The sequence below is a fragment of the Echiichthys vipera genome (genome assembly GCF_963691815.1).
Source record: "Echiichthys vipera genome assembly, chromosome: 2".
Lineage (NCBI taxonomy): Eukaryota > Metazoa > Chordata > Actinopteri > Perciformes > Trachinidae > Echiichthys > Echiichthys vipera.
In genome coordinates, this window is record NC_139827.1 from 18,068,294 (window position 1) to 18,091,364 (window position 23,071).

Here is a 23,071-nt window from a genome sequence, read left to right on the forward strand (position 1 = left end):
TCTATCCATAAAAGTCTATTGTATATATTTTTCTATACATGTTTCTAAACAAAATGTAGAATTACCAGCGGCCAAACTGTGTTACAGTAATACTTACTGTTATTATAATATTACATAATCTGGACGACACTTTGCATTCTAATCTTTGCACGCTCTGTTAATTTTGCACTTAAGTTCTTAAAAAATTAAAAAAAGAATCAGTATATTTTCATTTGTCAGGTATTTAATTAAGACCGGAGTATACAAAATAGGCTATACTATTTATTTAAATACCATAGAATATGCTTCATCAAGACATACATCTTTATCAACATCTGAAATGACCTATATCGGGATAGAAGATGTTTGACCATATTGCCAAGCCCTAACAGCTAATTGTGTTTTAAAGGATGCCATATGATCAATTAATGTATTTCTCCCACATCTCAGGCAGCCACTGGTTTGTTTAAGTATGATACGAAAATAAACTTGCAGAGACAAGCAAGTTGCAAATAGGCAATCCATCAGAGCTTTGGCATTGAGGGCAAGCACTGAATACAGCATTCTCAATATTTGTTGTTGGAAAATCAAACACAACAAACAAGAATAAACGTGAATATTGTTAAACATGTTATTTATCCCATTCCATACATGTAAATTTATGTGTTTGTAAATGGATGGAACCTCCCTAGTCTTCGGACCACTCAAGGCACTTTTACACTTCTTGCTACATTCACCCTTTCGCACACATATGCATACACGGATGGCTGCCTTGCAGTAATCATTCAGACGCACGTTCACACAATTTGGGGATCAGTGTCTGACATGTAGACCGGAGGGGCCAAGGATCACACCGCTAATCTACCGATTAGTATACGACCCACTCAATCTCTGAGGCCACAGCCGCAATAACAAGAGCAACAAGAGCTGTGAACATGACGAAGCACATGGTAATGTAGACATCAAACCTGCATACGCATCAACGCGCAATTTGAAGCACAACAGGCTATGTGTGCTGCTCTCTGCGTCTCTTATATCTCTCTGTCATAGAGTCCTAATGGACCATATAAAAGCCTTTGGATCTATAAAATGAAAACTAGACCATTAACCCCTCCCCATGTACAAGATCCACTAAAACAATAGAAACAAGAGCTCACATCAGCTCCCTCTAAATGTAATCTGACTCCTAAATGGACAAACACACACACACACACACACACACACACTTTGGTTTATAATGTATTCTCCTAATCCTCATTATCCTGCACAAGTGATGGCAGGGATCAATAGAGGTCATTGATCAGCCTTTGCTGATGCATATACACTGAGAAGTTAGTGGAATTAGTATTATTAAAGACAAACTGTGTACACATCACTATAATAATATTACTGCAAGAACATTGTTTTAGGCTCAACTAAGATGCTGATCATTAAGCTTATAGATGTTGTCTGTTAAAGCTGAAAATCAAGAAGTAGCTACAGTACAGTAGTTGTCACTTTTATGAGTGTAGATTTGCTTTTATTGAACTGTATATACTTTATTTTACAGAAAAACTTTTTTGTGTTTTAATTTTGATTATCCAGATTTCAAGTACTAAGTGACTGGGACATAAAGACATGACACAGACTTATGGGCTTCTTAATTGGACTAGTTGTTAAATATCCCTAATATTCAGCACATCAAATGAACGTCATTGGAGAGGTCCTCTACTCTTGGGTGGGGTGGGATTTGGCAATGATCCCGTGGTGCCACCAGCACGCCACATCATCAGTTGTTTGCCCCAAACATCATTAGGTGTTTCGGCCACTTATTTCAAGACACCCTCTGTCGAGGTTGGCCCACCACAGGATGATCAGCCCCGGGTGTGTGGCGCACGGTGGCACCATGCGGTCACTTGGCAGTCCAAACTGCATCTTTACGTTTCAGCCATAGCCAGTGACTGCTCCGTTCTGCTGTTGTGGCAAGTTCTTTAATTGCCTTCCGTTTGGCCTGCCCTCTGATTCCTACTTCCTTGAGGAGCCTTGTGGGGGAAGCCTCTGCAACCGACCTCTGGCCACACCTTCACATTCCAGCCCCGCCCCTCTGCTTCAGCTGCTAAGTTGGCATATCGCAGTCTCTTCCGCTCAAATGCTTCATCAATGGCATCTTCCCAAGGGACGGTCAGCTCAACGATGAAGACACGCCGGCAGGTTTTGGACCAGAGGACCAGGTCTGGGCGCAGGTTGGTCACTGCAATTTCGGGTGGGAAGGTGAGCCTCTGGGTGAGGTCCACCCGCATTTCCCAATCCCGGGCTGCGTTCAGTGGACCTGGATCCGGAGGAGATGACTTGGTCCCTATTTTCTCCCCTTCCCGAACAAATGTTGCTTTCCATGGGCCAGTGGTCTGGGCATTTAGAGGCATGGCATTGGTGGTTACTGTTCTCAATTTCGGCAGCCAAGCACTTCAACACCTGGTTGTAGCGCCAGGTGTATCTTCCCTGCGTTAGGCTCACCTTGCAGCCCACCAAGATGTGTTTGAGGGTTGCCGGGGCTGCACACTGGAGACAGGCAGGGTCCTCTCCATACCAGACATGCAGGTTGGTTGGAGAGGGCAGGACATCATAGGGGGCTCTAATGATGAAGCTTAGCCTGTTGGACTCCATGCTCCACATATCCCTCCACGTGATTTTCCTCCTCTCTGCGCCTTCCCACTTCATCCAGCGGCCTTGCTGAGCTTGAGAGACCGCTGTGGAAATAGTAAAAAAAAAAACATGTAATTTCAAGATTCTGCTGTCTCCCTTTCTTAGCGCAGTCACACTTTGGCTTACTTTTTGAAGTGCTTGATTCTATATGGAAACATATACACACATTATAAGCACTTTTATAAATCTTAATGTAATATTGATAATATTTAAATCTTGGTCAACAATCCTGAAAAATTAATCAGTAGATCCGTTTTTACAGTTATCATGCCTTTTATTACTATTAATGTTCTGTTATTCCCCTTTATTTATTGTTCTGTAGCCTTATTCTTTGTTTAACCAGCAGGGAGTGCTAGAGGAGCAGAGCACATTCATAGTAATGTTCAAACAGCATCATTATGGAACAGAATGAAGCACTCTGAACGCTGAACTATGCACCAGGGTCAAGCATTTTAGACAGCATGACAGTGTAGAGTGATTCAGAAGATCTGTCTCATTCATGATTACTGGTACAAAGTGATGTTGTTGTTGTTTTGTTGTTGTTGTTGTTGTTGTTGTGGTTGACTGAGCCTGTGAAAACATATCAGGCAAAATGTATGAACAGAAATAGAGGTGTGAGATGGTGCCCCGGTCCCTGGTGCTGAAATTTCAAACTCTTAACATTAGCTGCCTGGACAGAGGAAGACCTTGACACCCAGCTGCTGGTGGTGGAAAAGCACACACCCCCACACACACACACACACACACACACACACACACACACACACACACACACACACACACACACACACACACACACACAAACAAACAGACAATGTGTCAAATCGTATTCCCTCAGACATTGCTGCAGTGCAGTTGAGATTCAGACCAACCCACTTTCTCCCCATGCAGAGGGGAGCATGTAACTTGCAGGTGACCGGCAGCCCCTGTTGTGTGCTCACTGCTCACTGATCCCCCTCTGGACCAAGTGGTTTGTCCTGACTGTCTTCTCTGCTTGCTCACAGAAGGACAGCCTGTATCCAAGTTCACCCTGTCTCTCCTCCCTGCTGTTTTTTCTCTTTTTTGCAGATGCTTATTATTGTTTGAGATATTCCAATACCAGTATAGGAAATGCCTCAGATACTACCTAAAATACTGGTGTCGCTGTCTGTGAGTAGGCAAGTCTATGCACAGATCTGATACCAAATAATTTAACCCCCCAAAAAATCTACTTAAAAGTAGACTATTTATGTTCTTTTCCGTGACTAACCATCAAACTGGATTATAATATAAAGTTCTATGGCAGTCATTCTCTGTAAGTATTACCTGAGCCAGGCCATAGAACGGTGAAAAAAATGCTTGGAAAAAATGGTTTCATTAATTTAATCAACTTTTTTTATTTTTATGTCCTCTTTATGTCCCTTAATATCTCACTATCCCTACTGTCTTCTGCATCATCAACATCAAATGTTTTCATACCCACTCTGTTATTTTAACGACACTCATAATCAGACAGGAGGGTTCACTATGACACACAAGAAGACCGTCTGTGTCTTTGTAGTCCCCATTTCTGTGATCATGTAAGTGCACAAATTCTCGAATATCTCCAAAAAAGGCAAATATGTTGGATTCATGTTAGGCCTAGTCTGGTTACCGGATGTACATGGCGGGTATAAAGCCTCACATCGAGAGGTGCCAGAATTCAGTCCCCCATTTTCCCCCGCCCTTTCGCTGTCTCCGCTATCTATTTTGCAAGGCACCGTCGCTGTATCACACCACCAAAGACAATTGTGATTGGTTTAAAGAAATAAAAACAAGTTACAGTGTTTTTTAGAGACCAAGATGCAACGCTGACACAGCACTCGAGATGGATCTGGCAATGCAAGGCGATTGGCAAAAACGGCACACATGAAAAAAACCAACTAAGGGTATGACATCTTTACGATGCTTACATTCAAACTAATTTAGCTAATTCCTTGAACCATTGCAACATTCTGTCGGTTAAAGAAAATGCTTTAAGCCCATTTATTTCAGTGTGCCTCACATCCATGGGGGTACCTTTTCTGATACTACCACTGGGAGGCACCAACAGTGGAAAAATCCTCACCAAATGGCTTTAATATTCACCTTATTTCCCCTGTTTTTCTCCAGCTCTCCCCCACTAATCCCCCCCCATATCTCCCATCCATTAACCTTTCCTTCTCCTCATGTGTCCCCCTGCCCTCAGGATAGAGTGCATTTTTACAGCAATAGCAAGGGAGAGTAGCAGTGGCTGTCAGCTGGCTGTTGGCATGCAGCCTCCCTAAACCCCTTACACAATAAACACTTTCCTGTGACTTCTACTCACATACACATTAACACTCACATGCATGCACGTGCACATGCACACACAAATAACAAACATCTGGACTGGGTCATTCTGTTTGTGTGTGTGTGTGTGTGCGCGCGCGAGCGAGTGTGCACGTGTGTGTGTGTGTGTGTGTGTGCTGGAGTAAGCGGATGGGTTTTACTCTCATTCAGCCATCGTCTTCCTCTCATGTTTGTGCACATGAATGTGAATGGTTGATTTTCAATTGGCATACACGGATTTTCAGACCTCTGGGAGTTTTGTGTGAAACTGTGGAAATCCAGAAGCTGCCTCGTGGCTTGATGTGGAGTGACGGCTGATTCTCCTTCTGATCCTTCTCCTAAGAAGCGAAAGAAGACCAAACAGAATCCTTTTTGGAGCAAATTCATGGTCTTCATTTTTTGACTGCATTTTAAGTTGAGGAATTCACACTTATTTAAAGATATGGATATCTTTTAACCATTTGGAATACTTATATCAGGAACCTTCCTAGAAAAGTAACTTTTTTCATTTAACTTTGCAGTTTAACCAGCGTGAGGCTTAATTACTTTATAACACTCTTAGAGTAAAACTGTTTTTGGCCTCCGCAAAGGTAAAGTGTATATGTGGTACTGTTTGTTAAGGATGTATGAAAGTTAACTAAGTAAAAATTCAGCATCTAGTAAAAAAAAATTTTTTTAGACAGAAAGAGGTAGAAAGGCAAAGTCATGGCCCATGCTGCGGCCCACCTGAAGAAAGCTCGAGAGCTCGAGGCAAATCCTGAGTACAGAGCTCTAGAGAAAGCCAGGGAGAGGAGAAGACGGCAACGTGAGAGAGCCGAGCGAAAGCGGCAGGTAAAAAACCCAAAATCCTCATATTCACAAGTTTGTGTCATGTTTCGTGCTTCTTAAAATCATTTTGAGTTTAACAACACATGGTCTTTTGGGCTTAAGAGTGGGCTATATTGAAAGCCTTATTGTGTGTGAGGATGAGGGTCGTGGGGGTTGCACAGATGTGGATGTGGTTTACCGTACACTGTAGTTGCTGTCCTCTCAGATGATTTATCATGTAGTGTGTGGGAGATGGATGATGGTGGAGTAGATGACAGATGTGAGAAAGGCTTAGGCTGAGATAAAGTTCATGGAGAATAAAAAAAAGGAAGTAATGGACAAATAAGGGTCAAAGAAGTTTATTTCACCGAGTTCATTATTTTATAATAATGGAACAGAGTGTATCATTGCTCTTATATCATTAACTATTACCCAAACAAAATTATATTTTTACATTATTGTAATGTGTTGGGCAATAAGCTCTGCCTAAACGTGGCTGACCTACACTCAGTACCATGCCCTAAAGTTAAACCCTAAGCTCTCACTCAGAGTGGTGGCTTAAGTGGTGGTTCTGATGTACAATTTTAACTGATGCCTGCCAGCCAATCGGATATAACACTAATAGTTAGGAAAAGAATGTCTAAACTACTAAAAACCTCTGTGAGTAGTTAGTAATAGTATTTTAGAGATCAAATTACATATGAAAAGATGTCTTCACTGCCAGTGCCACACATTGTTTATTTGGATGAAACCTGTGTTAGATAAAACTTTTCCTCATCAAATTAATGCTGTGATTGTACCTGGTGTTATCATACCGGCCATGCCGGTTGTAAAAAATACCATTAGTGGGCTTCGGTACACATAGAAGCAATCGACAGTGAGATATTTATGACACTAGCCCAGCATAGTTTTGCTGTTGCTACAATGTAAGCACAGACTTGGACAATGTACAGTGTATAATCCAGTATCCTCCATTAGATGACCAGCTGCAGGTCAAATCCTGTACAGATACAGAGATTACAGCTGTTTCTCAATCAATCCAATCTCTGTATCTGTTTGTGTGTTTTTGCTTGGCAGAGAGACGAATGAGACAGTGAAAGTATACATGACTGAATAACATACTGCAACATAGACACACAAACATTTGTTTGTTGTTAAGTCTATTATGATGTGCATTTGACATTATAACCTGGAAAGGCATATTAACTTGAAATATGAACCAGTATCTGGAATATTCTGCAGTCATTACATGAGAGCCCTTTTACCCATGTGCGTAAAACCCAGTTTTCTGAAACATGTCTACATAGCAGACATTTCCTACATTCTTCTACTGATGATCCTCCTGTGTGAGGTGACCTGGCTTCTGTGTTCAGACTCAACTTTTATCACTCCACCATGACCCTTGGCGTTCCTGGAGAGCACCACAGGCCATGCGGTCTCCAGCCCGACTCAAACCCAGCTGTCATGCATCCCACACTGGGTACACCCAGCAAGGGGTTGTGGTCGTCATTGGAGAGAGGGTCTGGAAAGGTAAAAATAGCCAAGGCGGGAGGGAGAGCTAGAGGAATAGTAGGCAGGACTGGGCCTTATTCTCAATTCACACACTAAGGCAGAGGTATCCAAGACTGAGGAGTTTTTGCTGGGCGAGGGATAAAAGGGCACAGAGACGGGATAGAGTAGTGGTAATAGTGAAGTTATTGATTGATTAATGCGGCCAAAAGTCGGGAAGTGGGCTGGATAGGCTTTTACCTAAGTACGCAAAGTGAGAAACTAAAAGGATCGGACCCTACTGTATGTATACAGTCAGTGAAGTGAAGTGTATGAAGAAAAGCCCATAGTTTTGAGTTAAAGCTGGGGGATATATTAACTGATTTGGATGGTAACCATGGGCAACGCAGCATCATGCAAGGCCTGTGGATCAGATAAAACTTTCAAGACCACTGGGAGTGACAACGATTTAAACCATCACACTGACTACTACGGAGCCACTGACTCTGGATCTGAAGCTGATGATTTGCTGGTAAGCGGTGGAAATAGACATAGTTCATCAGCGTTCATGTTTTCTGTTACATCAAGGAAGTATTCAAGGAAGTGTTCAAGAAAGCGTGTTGTATTAATCTTTTTGCTGCTGCTGGTTTGCGTTTGTGTGTGCGTGTGCGTGTGCGTGTGTGTGTGTGGGTGCGTGTGTGGTGACATCCCATTGACCATTGATTCTACACAGGGGTGTGGCCTCATCCCAGACATGCGATGATGATTACATAGTGCTGACCTTACAAGTTAACACTCAGTTGTGTTTGATTGACACATTACTGTCTTAACCCCACTAACAAGAGGCTAAAGCCTTGTCAACACTCTCAAATCAATAGTCAAGTTGTCCTCTTCAGACGTACTTTAGTCTGACATTTGTGTGGTAGAATAATAGAGTCATAGTCATTTTTGTTGAGGAATATCTTTGTAAATGTTCATTATTAGTCAATATAAAAAAAATCATTATACATGCCCTTCTTAATATGTGATTTTTCATATTTTTTCTTATTAATTAGAAGGATTTATTTCCATTTTGGTTCAAGCCTAGATCTTGTCAGCAAAATTATATATTATCTAGTCAAGGAAAATAAGCTGTTTATTGTCAACAATGTATTGTGTTTTGTCCTATATGAAGTTAGAGGTTTCTTATTATTCAACAGCCAATATATAACTTTACACTGCCATTTAGTGTCTCGAGATCGTGGTTGCAACAACAAAAAATAACTCCACCAGTCAGGTTGCCGGCAAATTGCACCATAAAAATAAGTATTGCAGAGGAGTTTGACTGACAGTTACCGTCACGGCTAAGTAAACATGAAAGTAAGCTTACAGATCAAGGAGAAACGTAGCTGTCTTGGCGTGCGTTTTAATGCCATTTAACTCCTTTATCTCAATCTGTGCTTGACCTATATTGACCCTCGTTTTTGCTCTGTCCGGTCACTCAGCCTCTGGGACAAATAATGCCCCCTTTGCTGAGGATCCGAAGCAGCTGCAGGATTGGCAAACTTCATTTCACCAAATGCCAGCCTACAGTAGCTGCGCCGAACAACAGAAAACCCAACCCACAACGCCAGCCGCTGTTGGCTGGTACAATGTAAACAGAATGTGACATTGTCAAACCCGTCAAAAAAAAAATGTAAAATATTGATTCAGACTAAATATTTTTTTTTTTTTATGGAAAAGCTATACTTTTGTTCTGCCCCCCTCAAAACGCCCTGTGGATGTATTTTTTTTATTTTATTACTATAGCTTTTAATAAAGAATCTACATATACAACCTTTAATTACAGGTTTTTTACACTGTGACCTGAATATTAAACACAACCACATCTGGCACCCTGAACATGTGTTCTGAAATCTGCTCTTTAATGTTTCACTGAGCACACAATGCTAGTAACATACAGCACATGCTACTTTCACACATGTAGGGTCAAAGCTGTTCTGTTCAGAACTGTTCTGTCTGTCAGACCTGCTGAATCTAACCTTTACTCTGCTGTGTCACGGTGGCATCACTGAGCTTCTGTAGGTCAGAGTATTCTTTGGTATTAGTAAACATTCCCTTCTTTTATGTACATTTTTCAAATAATTGAACAAAAGAAGAATTGATAAGAAAAATAATTGTTATTTGTAGTCCTTAATATACCACCAAACTTTTATCATTGACTGATTTTGGCTTATTTTCATTTTAGCATTTGAAGGTATTGTTAATCCTTATTTGTGTCCACTTTAAAGACAGTGCAGTATATTTGTTGTTTTTGTGTTGTTGTTTTTGTGTTTTCTTTCTTATTAATTAGAAGGATTTATTTCCATTTTAGTTCAAAATGTACTGTACTGTTCAACTTAAAAACATGCTCCCTGAGTACATGTTGTCAACAATTTTGAGGAGTTCTGTGTGAAACTAAATTCATCTAGTACATACACATAAATGCAGTAAAACACAGTGTGTGTGTGTGTGTGTGTGTGTGTGTGTGTGTGTGTGTGTGTGTGTGTGTGTGTGTGTGTGTGTGTGTGTGTGTGTGTGTGTGTGTGTGTGTGTGTGTGTGTGTGTGTGTGTGTGTGTGTTGTGCAGCTGCTTATGCAGCCTAGATTTATGGTGGTTAAATTTAGAAAAGCCTACTCAGACAAGCTATTGATACAAGCAGGAAGTCTTACATCCATAACATTTTAAAAATCTCTCTAAACTCTCTATATATGCTTTTTCATATCAAGGAAACACCATCATGCACAACAATAAAAATCTACTTCCCTCTTTCTAAACTTACTTGAATTTAAAAAAAAAATATTGTTTACATACACAATATTTTTTGGTATAATAGATATATTCTGACCTGATTATGTTTTGAATTAACCCTTACACATATCCCACCTCTACCAGCAAATGCCAAAAGAAGACCTGAAACTTAACCAAAAATTGATAACATGCTTGTATTCCTGTTCCTTATATTTCTCCTTTTACTCCTTTCTGTCTTCATGTCTCTAGTCTGACAGTAACACCAGTTTTCTGCGGGCTGCCAGAGCGGGGAACGTCAACAAAGTCCTTGACTTCCTGAAAAATGGAGTAGACATCAGTACCTGTAACCAGGTAAGGTAACTTTGATGCCTGTTGTGTTTCTGCTGTCGGTTTCAGTTTATGGTGTCCATTGTGAATTGTGAAACAAAACGATTAAAGGAGAGTGGTCACAAAGTCATGGAAGGATTTAGTCTCAAGTCTTAAGCCTTTTAGCGTCATCAATTGAAGTCTAGATCTTGTCAGCAAAATTATATGTATTTAGTCAAGGAAAACAAACTGTTTATAGTCAACAAAGTATTGTTTTTATCTTATATGAAGTTAACAGGTTTCTTATTATTCAACTGCCAATATACAATTTTACTTAACTTTGCTTTATTACAGTTTTAAAAAATAATATTAAACACAACCACATCTGGCAGCCTGAACATGTGTTCTGATATCTGCTCTTTAATGGTTCACTGAGCACACAATGCTAGTAGCATACAGCACATACTTTCACCCATGTCAGTTAAAGCTGTTCTGTTAAAAACTGCCCTGTCTGCCAGACCTGCTGAATCTAACCTTTACTGCTGTGTCACGGTGGCATCACTGAGCTTCTGTAGGTCAGAGTATTCTTCGACCTGTCAGGCTGCCCCTCACATGATCAGAACCACCCTCACAGCTCCACACCCATTCTTCTCTCCAATCTAAGCTGCATTTGATAGGTCTATGTCCATCTGACAGCTGCTCCTACCCCTCCATACCGACCCTCACCCACATTCCACTGAGAAAGGAGGAGGGATTTGGCTGGGTTAAAAAATACTTCACACCCCCTCACCCCCCTCACCCTATCCATGTCAGTGTGATTTACGGTAGTCACAAGGTAGCTTGAAGGATTGGGGGAGTGTGCCCATAAGTCTGTGTGTGTGTTATGCTGTTGGCCTTTTGTAATTCCTCAGTTGTTCAATAGCAATTTGTTTGTTGTTGTTTGTTGTCCTGGGCACCATGGGTTTGTTTGGTGTACCAAGAGGGAAGCCTGACACTTCAGGGGTGTGATTCAACTCTCTCTCTCTCTCTCTCTCTCTCTCTCTCTCTCTCTCTCTCTCTCTCTCTCTCTCTCTCTCTCTCTCTCTCTCTCTCTCTCTCTCTCTCTCTCACTCTCACTCTCACACTCACTCACACACACACACACACACACACACACCCCTCCCTGCAACATGAGAGCCCTGCCCTTCATGGTATCTGTCAGATGATCACATTTGAGCCAGGGACAAAATGAAAAAATGCAAGTGACATTTTCACATATAGTGATGCTCTCACTTTGCTTGTGTGTGTGTGTGTGGGTGAGTGTGTGTGTGTGTGTGTGTATTTCTTAGAAAGAGATACAGTACTGTAATACAGTCATTTTATAAGTTAGATAAATATCATTTGACCTCACCCTTAAGCAGGTAACTGATCACACAGATCTCTCACACACATGTATACACTGGAGATCAAGATTTCCAAATTATACTTGATTTATTCTGAAATACTTATCATGTTTTCTGTTGTTCAGAATTTGATAGAATATCCGCTGTGACTATATTTTCTCATTTTTGCCCTCTGTTTTTTTTTCACAACATAAAGTTTTTTTTGAAGTGCCTTGGTTATTTAAAACTACATGCTAGTACAGCAGTGGTATAGCCACAGCGGATATTCTATCAAAACTTGAACGATAAAAGATAACAGTATTTCAGAATAAATCAAGTATTTATAATTTGTTCTCTCATTTTGATCTCAAGTGTATATAGTTACTGAATTGATGTCACATTAAAATTTGAAGACATATTTCTTATATATGGTCAATGGCAACATTCAAATCTAGATCACACAAATGTAAATGAATGTTTGCACTGTTCTGTGTGTGTTTGTAACTAAACATGCTTAAATACATGCACAAGCTTACACACATACATAGACACATTCTTACGACCATGTATTTCTCCTGCAGGCATGTTTGACAGTTTGTTTAGTTCAATTCAGTTCAATTCAATTTTATTTACAGTGCCAAATCATAACAACAGTTAACTCAAGATATTTTACAGAGTAAGTAAACACCACACTCTATGACTTATTTAGGATTAGCATTTTTCTTTAGGGGTGGTTTCTCCCTTTCAATCGAACTCATCCTTATGATCATCCTGGCAGTGGTAATTGGCATTTACCCCAAATGTGATGTCATTTGAACCTTAATGATTTTTCAATGAGATACCAATTTACAAAAGTGATAGGTCTACAGTAGATAGTGAGTCAAAAGTATTGCGTTACCTGTGATTACCAGGAGAATAGCGCTCAAGGAAATGAGTGATTCAGAATCATGTCAGTGGAAAAGCACTCAATTACAGAACCATTATCTACCATAGTACTATCAGCATTGCAGTCAGAAGAGTCATTGCTCTGTTAATGGCAGCAGACATGACATTGCATAAATCAAAAAAAAAAAAGAAACTTCATATGTTAGTATCAAAATGCAAATTAGATCAGTTGTAACTTATTCAGCTATTTACAAATTTCAGCATCACTTGGATAAAATCAGCACTGTCAGTAGCAGCAAAGTCGAGGGGAGATAACATTCTCTTATTGCAGGGCTTTGTTGAATATTCGATTTTGATTGGTCAATTACAGCATTCCGAAAAGCAGACCGTTGCTATGGACACAGTTCTAATTATAGACTTTGGAAGACGATTTTCAAGTCAGTAATATCATTGTAAAATCAATATTTATCAAATTGATTTCTTTGAAAGTAGCTGTGCAATAAGTGGGATAGTGTAGAGTGAGCAGGCCGTTATTCCAAATTAAACCCCTTTGCTTTGCGTTGGAGTCTGTCTCTTGTGTCACTCTGTCTTGGTTTAGTTCACAATAATAACCGGCTCGCTTATTCCACATTATTCCTTAGCCTACTTGTTACAGAATCATATCTGTTTACAGTTATTTTCTGTATGTTATCAGATATGATCCATGAAATACAGTATATTCTAAATTTAATAATAATATATAGTATAGATAGATAGTAATATCATCAGTGGTGTCTTAACTTAAGTCAAGACAGTAGGAGATGTTGGAACGTCACACTGGAATTTTGAGAGTTGCTGTCGGCGGTGTTCGTTCCTAAGTGAAGATTCAGATCCTAGAAAGCAGCAACAGGGTGGCGAGGGCCAGACTCTGGTGCCAAAGGCTGATAGGCTGTCCAAGTTAGTTAAAGAGAGGGGGAGAAAGAGATACAAATCCGAAGTCAGTCATTCAGTCAGTTGCAGTGAGTGAGATAAATAAAACAAACTTTGTGACAGATAACCTTAGCTCCTAGATTTTAGGCAGTGTGACTTTGTGAACAACCAAGCATGTTTTTGTAAATTTAAGATATAATATCAGTTAATTTTGGACTTATCTGTGTGTGTGTGTGTGTGTGTGTGTTAGTTTGTTCCATACAAGCGTGTCATTTCTGTGTATGTGAGCTGTTTCGTTTCCCTGTCCTCACAATTAAAGGCCCCTCTAATATACCCAAATGTTAATCCTTGGTGAGTGATATTACTCTTTAATCTGCACGCTTTTACATTATTTCCCTTTTTTTCCCACAATATTCATCCCCTCTGACACATTTGCCTATAAAACAACACAGTATATACGTGACTGTTTATTACCACTTGTGATTATAACAAAGGTCAGTGGTCCCGGGGGCGTGAATATTAATCTGCATTGGACGGAGCTCAACAGTGTCTTTCCCGTCAGGAAGCACTACAAACTGCCAGGGATCACTGTGTTGGGCTGAATGTCCATTAGCTAAATGAAGCTTTCACTTACGGCTCAGAGGGAAAGGAGCTTTAGATCAGTGTGTGTGTGTGTGTGTGTGTGTGTGTGTGTGTGTGTGTGTGTGTGTGTTTGTGTGTGTGTGTGTGTGTGTGTGTGTGTGTGTGTGTGTGTGTGTGTGTGTGTGTGTGTGTGTGTGTGTGTGTGTGTGTGTGTGTGTTAGTTCACTGTGGCATTTGCTAGTCTCTCCTGAAATACATAATAGTTGAAATGTGATTGAACTGCTATAAGACTAAAACGTATGTTAGTGAGTCCACCATTTCAGAACTGATTAACTGACTCCTTAAGCTGAAACTCAGCTTTCTGCATGTTTAAACTGCATGTTAAGAGCATGTAGTGTCACATTTCATCTCCTCTGTTGGCACCACAGGGAAAATGGACTGACTGACCAAGTAATGTGATTTATGATTTCCTGGAGTGATGACAGTAGAAGCATTGGCATCGTGACCTCACAAACCTGATGGACATTTCTTCGTCGGAGAGCATGACAAGCATCCTCAGATCAGTTTAACCAACCCCATCACCTGATGACTGTGATGATGATGATGATGATGATGATGATGATGATGATGATGATGATGATGATGATGATGATGATGATTATGGTGATGGTGATGGTGGTGATGATGATGATGAGGATGTCCCTGACAGTGCTGTAAGTAGTGTAACAGTGCTGAAAAAAAGTTATTTTTCAAGCAAAAATGTCAACAATTTACTAGGTTTTCAAATCATTCAAATGTTCAAACATTTCAAATGTGGAGATTTGGTACATTGTTCTTTTTATTCTATTTTCTTTTCTTTAATAGCCCAGGTCTGGGAAGTTGTGATTTGTGACTAAATGATAGATTTATCAGGCCTATTTGAAAAACAAAAAAACAAATAGATGGATCGGGAAAAGGATTGTTAATTGCAGCCATAGTGTGTGGTATGTGTTATGTAACTGCGGCCAGGATGAAAGATTTTAATCATGTTGTTGAAGTAGCTCTTCAGATAACTTATCAGAGCCATTGTGCTCCAGCAAGTTAGCTTTCTAATTGGAGGCCTTTTGTGGCTTACTTTTATTCGTTGGGAATTGATTGCATATAGACATACAGTTTTTTTCCCCAACATTCTCACCATTTTATACAAATAATAAAAAATATATATGCATTCTTACAAATATCCAGTATTATAATAATCTAAATATATACATTACATATACTGTACATAGATACATACATATTAATGAACAAATGATAATGAATAATAATTATCATAAATACACCGAATTAACTCCCAATACATAAATAGTGAAATAATAATATTATTAATTAAAATAATTATATAAATAAGCAAAAGAATAAAACACCACAATGGTTACATAGCTATTTTTTAGAGCATTTTATTCTCGGACAAGACGTTGGCTCTAGAGCCTTTTAAAGTCATGTCATATATACTTGACCAGACACTCACTTACACACTTTGGCCTTTGAGGAATGACCTCTTTTTTTTCTTTTTAAAAGGTTGACATTTTCAGCAGCTCCTAAATACGAGTATCCATGTTTCAGTGTGTTGTGTCCTACATACCCTCTGTGACTGTGCAGAAATACGACACCCCTTGAGTAGGTGTGTGTGTGTGTGTGTGTGTGTGTGTGTGTGTGTGTGTGTGTGTGTGTGTGTGTGTGTGTGTGTGTGTGTGTGTGTGTGTGTGTGTGTGTGTGTGTGTGTGTGTGTGTGTGTGTGTGTGTGTTTGTGTGTGTGTGTTTGCATGCGTGCTTGTGTGTGTGTGTGTGTGTGTGTGTATGATATGCATGTGTGTGGTATACATGCGCAAGGGAAGGAAGGAGGCAATAATAGAGGGGTAACCAACATAACAGCTCCTCTTTAATATCAGTGCCAGGAGCGCCTTCATAGCCAGGAGGCACAGTTCCTCTTTATAACCTATCTGACAGAGGGGGGGACGAGAAGGCGGACACACCCAGAAGTTTGGATCTAAACCAGGGAGGTCGTGGAAAGAGGAAGAGGACCGCTGTGGATGGTCAGAGCTCCATCACTTCTAAATCCAGTTTAAAAAAACAGTTAAGAAGGAAAAAGATAGAAAATAACAAAAAAAGACATGCATAGGGAACGAACAGAAAGGAAAGAAAACGGAAAGTGATTGACATTTGGTCTGGAAAAAAGGAGCAGAAAACTCGAAGAATATAAGCTTGGTCACGGTTTAAGATACTCTTTCAGAGAGACACAGCGCAGAATGGAAGAAGAGGATGATGAGGTGAAGCATTCTTCTGTGTGTTTGTCTGTCTCCAAGGAAATACATTTCCGCATGGGTGTTGTAGAAATACATGAGTTGTGCTGTGGTTGCTTGTCAGAGTGAAACACTTATACTCTAGCCTCTCTTGTGCTGATCCTAACTTTTAGCTGTGGTTGATGGATCAGATGCCTTTGATGTAATGCTCACCTGCATGAGGGAAAAATCTTCCAGATTTTCTCTGATTAATGCAGTTCTTGCTGGGAGCTGATCTCCCAAAAACATTTCTAGAAATAAGCATCTCTTTTCTTTTCATTCTTTTTTTTTGTTAATATTAACACCCCACTGTATCAATCTTTACAATTCCAATTCCATACGCTCTGAATATGTTCAGAACCAAAACTTTACAAGCACCATACAAAACAAAACAAAATGATACTTGCACACAAGCACACACACTCACACTCACACACACACACACACACACACACACACACACACACACACACACACACACACACACACTGCCCACACATTTTACACACTAACATTTTTGCATATTTTTTGTGATCCTAATTTTGTTGAATAAAAATGATCCTCCTTCATATAACATTTTTCTAATGTGATATTGAGGATGACACAATAACATCTGTACAAAGCATAGGGCGAGGTTTTGAGTAGTATGCATAATTGTAATGTAATTCCATGCACACAACTTCTTCATGTAACACTCTCTTCACCACATTTGTTTTGTTTATTGATTGATTTTCTTTTATTTGATGAAAAGCACATCATACACTGCACTTTAAATTACAGAAGATAAAAAACCCAGAAGCTTATTTCCATTATGGTCCTTTAGTATCACACTTAGCATACCACAAGATAAAGCAACACATCAACAAGACAACATTGCAAATAATACAATCAACATATAAATAGCAGGCAGCGGTTTAGCTACGTGAACATATAAACAGCATATTGGCCAAGATTACTGATGTTTTCTTGGTCAAAAAAGTAAAAAAAAAATCAATTTGTTACACGGTATTTTGTAACCATTTCTTTGAGGCCACTTTAAATGTGTTCTGTAAAATGCTCAGCTCTTGAAGTGTAATGGTGAAGTTTTCTTCTTGTTTTCTCCCTAGAATGGTCTGAATGCACTACATCTGGCAGCGAAGGAGGGACACACAAATTTAGTGGAGGAACTGTTGGATAGAGGAGCACCTGTTGACTCTTCCACCAAGGTACATGCACATACTAATATTATTATTAATTTTACAATATTATTGTTAGTTATTATCAGCTTTCCACATATGAACATCTCACAGTTTGCTCTTTAGCCCTATGTGGGGATAGATGGGGAAAACAGAAAGGAGGGCAGGAGGACAGTGACAGCTGGGTGACAGAAAGAGAAATGAGTGCACATGAATGTAAGAAATATATAGTGGTATCAGGTGGAAAGTACTTCGTAAAACCTTGCATCTCTCTTGAACTATGAAACTTGATTCGCAAGGTTGCTGGTGAACCTGAGGGTCGTGAGAGAAGTTTAATTTTGTAACTTAATATATTAACAATAACCAGGCGTTCTCCAACAACTCCAAAAGGCTTGTCTCATGTGCATTCTTGGATTCTTTCTTTTCCCTTTTTTAAATTTACATAGAGTTTTTGAATTTTAAATTACTTTTGTCAAGTCTTCGGATTTGAAAGAGGTTGCTGTGCATCATGTTAAGATATTCTACCTTTATGGGGGAAAGAGACAGGGATGAGAGTGAGTGTGGGGATTAGCTACTTGGCAAGCTGTTTGTTATTTGACTCGGTGTAGATGTGCCGGGAATTACCAGCTAGCAACAGTAAACAGCGGGCAAAGAATCTGTCACTCTGCTGCCCATGTCCTTGGATTGACATGAATTTAGCCTTTAGTATTAATCAGTCAGTAAGTCCTCAAGATCAAAACATTTGTGTGTTATCAATTTTCATCATTAGTTTTTTAATGAGGAGATATTAAGAGTTAATTGTGGTCATCACACATTTCTACTTGCATTCCCTTCAGGCAGTGCGAATCTTTAAGTCATTTATACTCACACAGGACACACACTTGGCTGGTTGCCTTAACCCTGTTTTTATCTGCAGAAAGGAAACACTGCCCTCCATATTGCCTCATTGGCCGGACAAAAAGATGTAGTCAGTCTACTGGTGAAGAGAGGAGCAGATGTCAACTCTCAGTCACAGGTGAGAAGCTTCTCAATGATAAGAAAATATTAGATAATGCATAAAAAGTGTGAAACACCACCTCAAGAATATGATCTTACACTATACAGTATGTGTGTTCATGCATGGACTGTATCTATTTGCCTATACAGAATGGCTTCACCCCACTGTATATGGCAGCCCAGGAGAATCACTTGGAGGTGGTGCGATACATGTTGGAAAATGAAGGCAACCAAAGCATTGCAACAGAGGTATTTTTATATCCCTGTTTTCCTTTATTTTTCTCTAAATTGATTGTATTCATTTCACGTGTTTCTCCTTCTTTGCTCCTCTAGGATGGCTTCACCCCACTGGCCATCGCTCTCCAGCAGGGCCACAACTCAGTGGTTTCTCTGCTATTAGAGCATGACACCAAGGGCAAGGTCCGCCTCCCAGCCCTGCACATCGCAGCCCGCAAAGACGACACAAAGTCTGCCGCACTGCTGCTCCAGAACGACCACAATGCTGATGTCCAGTCTAAGGTGAGGAGGGCTACGGGGAAGAAATTGATGGGGTGGGGAGAGGGTGGGGGGGGGGATGTGGAGCGCTGAGAGGGAGTGGAGTGAGAGATGAAGGAACAGAAAGCAGAGAAGATTTCATTTTAATTACAAAATGAGAGAGGGAAGGAGGAATTAAGGAAGCAGGAAATGTGTGACAATGCATATGACTGAATGGTTGATTTTTCATGTTGACAGTTTAATTCATTTTATCGATTATTTGCCTGCCATTTAGAAATATGATAATATTAATGGACAGAGCCTCCCTCAGAATTCTTTGTTGTTTGCTTGTCCTCGCTTTTTGTTTTCTATTTGTGTGACCTTGTGAACTAACCCTGTGTTTTATAGAGACAGTCCTCCCCCAAAAAACGACCTCATAGGTTGTTTATACAAGAAGCTTATAGGGAACCATATTTACGTTGTTTGTGGTGGCAACCTCCAGTGGCCATAATAATTATGACAGGAGCAAAGGAGGAGGTTGGGGTGGCCGGTTGGGTAACTGAAGTTACGTAACTAACATACTTATTATAACCTAAACCATGATTTTTTCCTAAACTTAACCAAGTATTTTTTTTTGCCAAAACCTAACCGAACTGCAACTGTTCACAACATTAACCATACGTTTAAAACTGCAACCTTTACGTTTAAGTATGAGGATGCATTGATCTCCTGTCACCAGTCAGGGCAAGATATTTAATTTCCTGGGATGGTAAAGGCATGACCTGAACCTACTCTGGCTCTGATTGGCTTACCCTAGTGTTCTTCCCTAACCCTAACTAGTCTCACTCCTCGTGCCTAAATCTAACCAAGGAATGCAACGAATACTAGCCAATCAAGGGCAGAGTAGGGCAGGTTCAGGTATCATCCTAGCAAAAGAACATTTTTGGATGTGGCACTAATTTAAGATTTATAATTAGGAATAAACATCCTATTTGGTTGTGGGTTGAAGGACTTGTTGGATTTATGTGAATGTTGTGATAAGTCCCTTTCCCCTAACCACCCAATCCTATTCCCCCTTTCTCTCTCTGCGTCCTAACCAGATGATGGTCAATAGAACCACAGAGGTATACAGACTCACCTCTTCATTTAATTCCTTTTTTATCACTTCTGACCATCTCTTTCAGCTGTATTGTCCTGACATTTCCGTCATTTAACAAGGAATTGTGAAGTTCTGCATGTCAGAATTAAGTACCATGAATATGAATGCATGTAACTGACTAAGTTGTACTACACACACCTGCATGGCTACCAGAAAAGACATTGTGTCCCAGATCTCAAAGAATGTTAGTTTATTGCATTTTAATTATAGATTATTATTTTACATTTCTTTTCAAAGTTTAGATTTATCAATCATTTAAAATGTATTATTGTAACAGATTTTGATACTTGACTGAAACATTGACAGCATTCCAATCAAATTTCACTTCTTTATTTACTGCTTTCTCTCTGCATAACCTACAGCATGAGTACTGTAAAGCATGTTGATAGTATAGTTTTTCCTCTCTGATTCACTTTGTTGATCTTTAAGTTAACTCTGTTTCTTAATTAAATTGCACCCTGTCTATCAGAATGGGAAGGTAAGGAGTGAACACACCTGTGTGAACTGTGCTGTAGATATGTATGGCTTTTATATAAATGTCATGTAAATTTGTCCGTTCAAGCGGATACACATTTACGACAATGCATAGTTGTTTTGTGTATTTCAGTTGTTGTTTTTAATGTCCTTTATGTTGAACTTTTAGTATTAAAAAGGCACGCTACTTAGATGTTTTTGGCATGCATAGGCGAATTGCAGTGTTTTGCATGCGTTATTTATTGCCTGTGCTATTTTGAGGTATGCTCATTTTTTATGCTTCTTAGACCAATGTATCTAGTTTTTTATTTTCAGCATGCTGCTTCATCGTAACACTACTTCAGTCAGGTTTCTTTCCTGTATCTGCCACAGAAAAATCTGATCTTTCTTTCTTAATCATGCTTTTTTATTCTTTCTTCTATTCTTGTTTGCTGTCTTTTATTATTTCTGTCTTTTGTTATTCATTGCTTTAACTTATCTTTCTGTCTCTCATCTCATCCTGTTTGCTCTTCTTTGTTAACTGTTATTCTTTTCTTTCTCACCTGCTGTTTCAACCAATTGTTTGTTTCTTCCTTTTTGTTTCCTTGGATCTATTTTCCTTTGCCTCTCACACTCTCCTTCCCTCCTCTCTTCTTGTCTGTCTCAAACAGAGTGGGTTTACCCCTCTGCACATCGCGGCTCACTATGGTAACGTGAATGTCTCCACCCTGTTGCTGAACAGAGGAGCTGCTGTGGACTTCACAGCCAGGGTATGACCTAATTTCCACTTAAAAAAAATCAAGTTTTTTTCTGTACTGTTATCTAAAACATTTGTGTTTACTATTTACCATACCCCATATATATTTATCTATTAAATTTAGTCTTTATTAACTGCATCTCCCCCCTAGCCTGTCAAAGGTTGTATGTGTTCTTTCATGTTTTCAACTGCATTGTTTTCTTGAGATTGGTCCATGAAGGTCGTTTCAGGGTTTTTTTAGATGCAGTTGGGTAGATGGTAATGTAACTATCTATTATTGCCCTCTGAAAGATTCAAATCATGCAAACTGTTATTAAAACGATTGTAGGACTTTCCGTGTGATGTGAAATTGGAATGCGATTTGAATGTCAACTACCACTCGCAATACAAATGTAATTTTTGCTTTGTAATTTGAACAGTATTTATGGTTAAATTAACTTTCCATTTTTTCCTTGCCTGCCTTGGCAGAATGGGATAACGCCTCTCCATGTGGCTTCCAAGAGGGGCAACACCAACATGGTGGCCCTGCTGTTGGACCGAGGAGGTCAGATAGATGCTAAAACCCGGGTGAGACTGTTATTTTAAGTCTAGACGTCAGCTTTTGTATTAAATAGTCCTAATTCTGTAGCAACGCCCTGGTGACTACTTAATAGAGTCTACCATTAACTTGTCAATTGACTGTTTTGTCAAAACAGACAAACTGGATTAATGTCTACACTTTGTGTATATTTATGTATTTGTGCCCATGTGATTGTCCCGCAGGATGGGCTTACCCCGCTGCACTGTGCAGCCAGGAGTGGTCATGACCCAGCAGTGGAAATTCTGCTGGAGAGAGGAGCTCCCATCTTAGCCAGAACCAAGGTAGTGTATGGTCATTACTGGATCAACATACCCCAGAATTTTTCCTACCACTAAATAAATGTGTAATGTTTCTCCAGGACACAGTTACAAATCAAAGAACCTCAGGCTTTCAGTAGTATTTCACTTATACTGTATATTATGCCTGTGTTTTCTCCTCATTTTGCTTTACGAATCTGCCATCTCTTTCATTCCCATGCATCATCACTATTGTCCTCATACAGAACGGACTGTCCCCGCTGCACATGTCAGCCCAGGGAGACCACATAGAGTGCGTTAAGCTCCTGCTGCAGCACAAGGCGCCTGTTGATGACGTCACACTGGACTACCTCACGGCGCTGCACGTTGCGGCTCACTGTGGTCACTACAGAGTCACCAAACTTCTGCTGGACAAGAAGGCCAATCCTAATGTTAGAGCACTGGTAGGGATTTACAGGAAATAACTACACGCACACAAAAAACATCTATTAACACAAACTAAATATATACACATGATTCCTATAATACCTGTCAATTAAATTAAACAAAAGCAAACTGCACCATTCTATAATACTAACACTACTAATATTTTTTAAAATTACATTTCCTCCTCCAGATACCATAGTATGGTATATATCTGTTTATTCTTCTTTTCCTCTTTCTACCAGAATGGATTCACTCCTCTCCATATCGCTTGCAAAAAGAACAGGGTTAAGGTGATGGAACTATTGGTCAAATATGGAGCCTCAATTCAGGCCATTACTGAGGTGAGACACTTGTCTCTGGATAGTACCTGTAAATAC

General features: G+C 39.7%; 1 protein-coding gene across 12 annotated transcripts in view; it reads left to right on the forward strand.

The window, feature by feature from the left end:
• Window positions 1–23,071, forward strand: part of ank2a (ankyrin 2a, neuronal) — an 89,062-nt gene that overhangs the window by 9,598 nt on the left and 56,393 nt on the right. For 11 of the 12 annotated variants that reach the window (XM_083927840.1, XM_083927847.1, XM_083927841.1 and 8 more), the window contains exons 2-11: window positions 10,303–10,404; window positions 17,524–17,622; window positions 18,509–18,607; window positions 18,739–18,837; window positions 18,922–19,107; window positions 21,346–21,444; window positions 21,900–21,998; window positions 22,194–22,292; window positions 22,514–22,711; window positions 22,937–23,035. In XM_083927840.1, the coding sequence (XP_083783966.1) occupies window positions 10,303–10,404; window positions 17,524–17,622; window positions 18,509–18,607; window positions 18,739–18,837; window positions 18,922–19,107; window positions 21,346–21,444; window positions 21,900–21,998; window positions 22,194–22,292; window positions 22,514–22,711; window positions 22,937–23,035 (1,179 nt within the window). Of the gene's footprint in view, window positions 1–10,302; window positions 10,405–16,385; window positions 16,406–17,523; window positions 17,623–18,508; window positions 18,608–18,738; window positions 18,838–18,921; window positions 19,108–21,345; window positions 21,445–21,899; window positions 21,999–22,193; window positions 22,293–22,513; window positions 22,712–22,936; window positions 23,036–23,071 lie in introns of those variants that run through there. The other variant, XM_083927851.1, reaches the window with a different exon arrangement.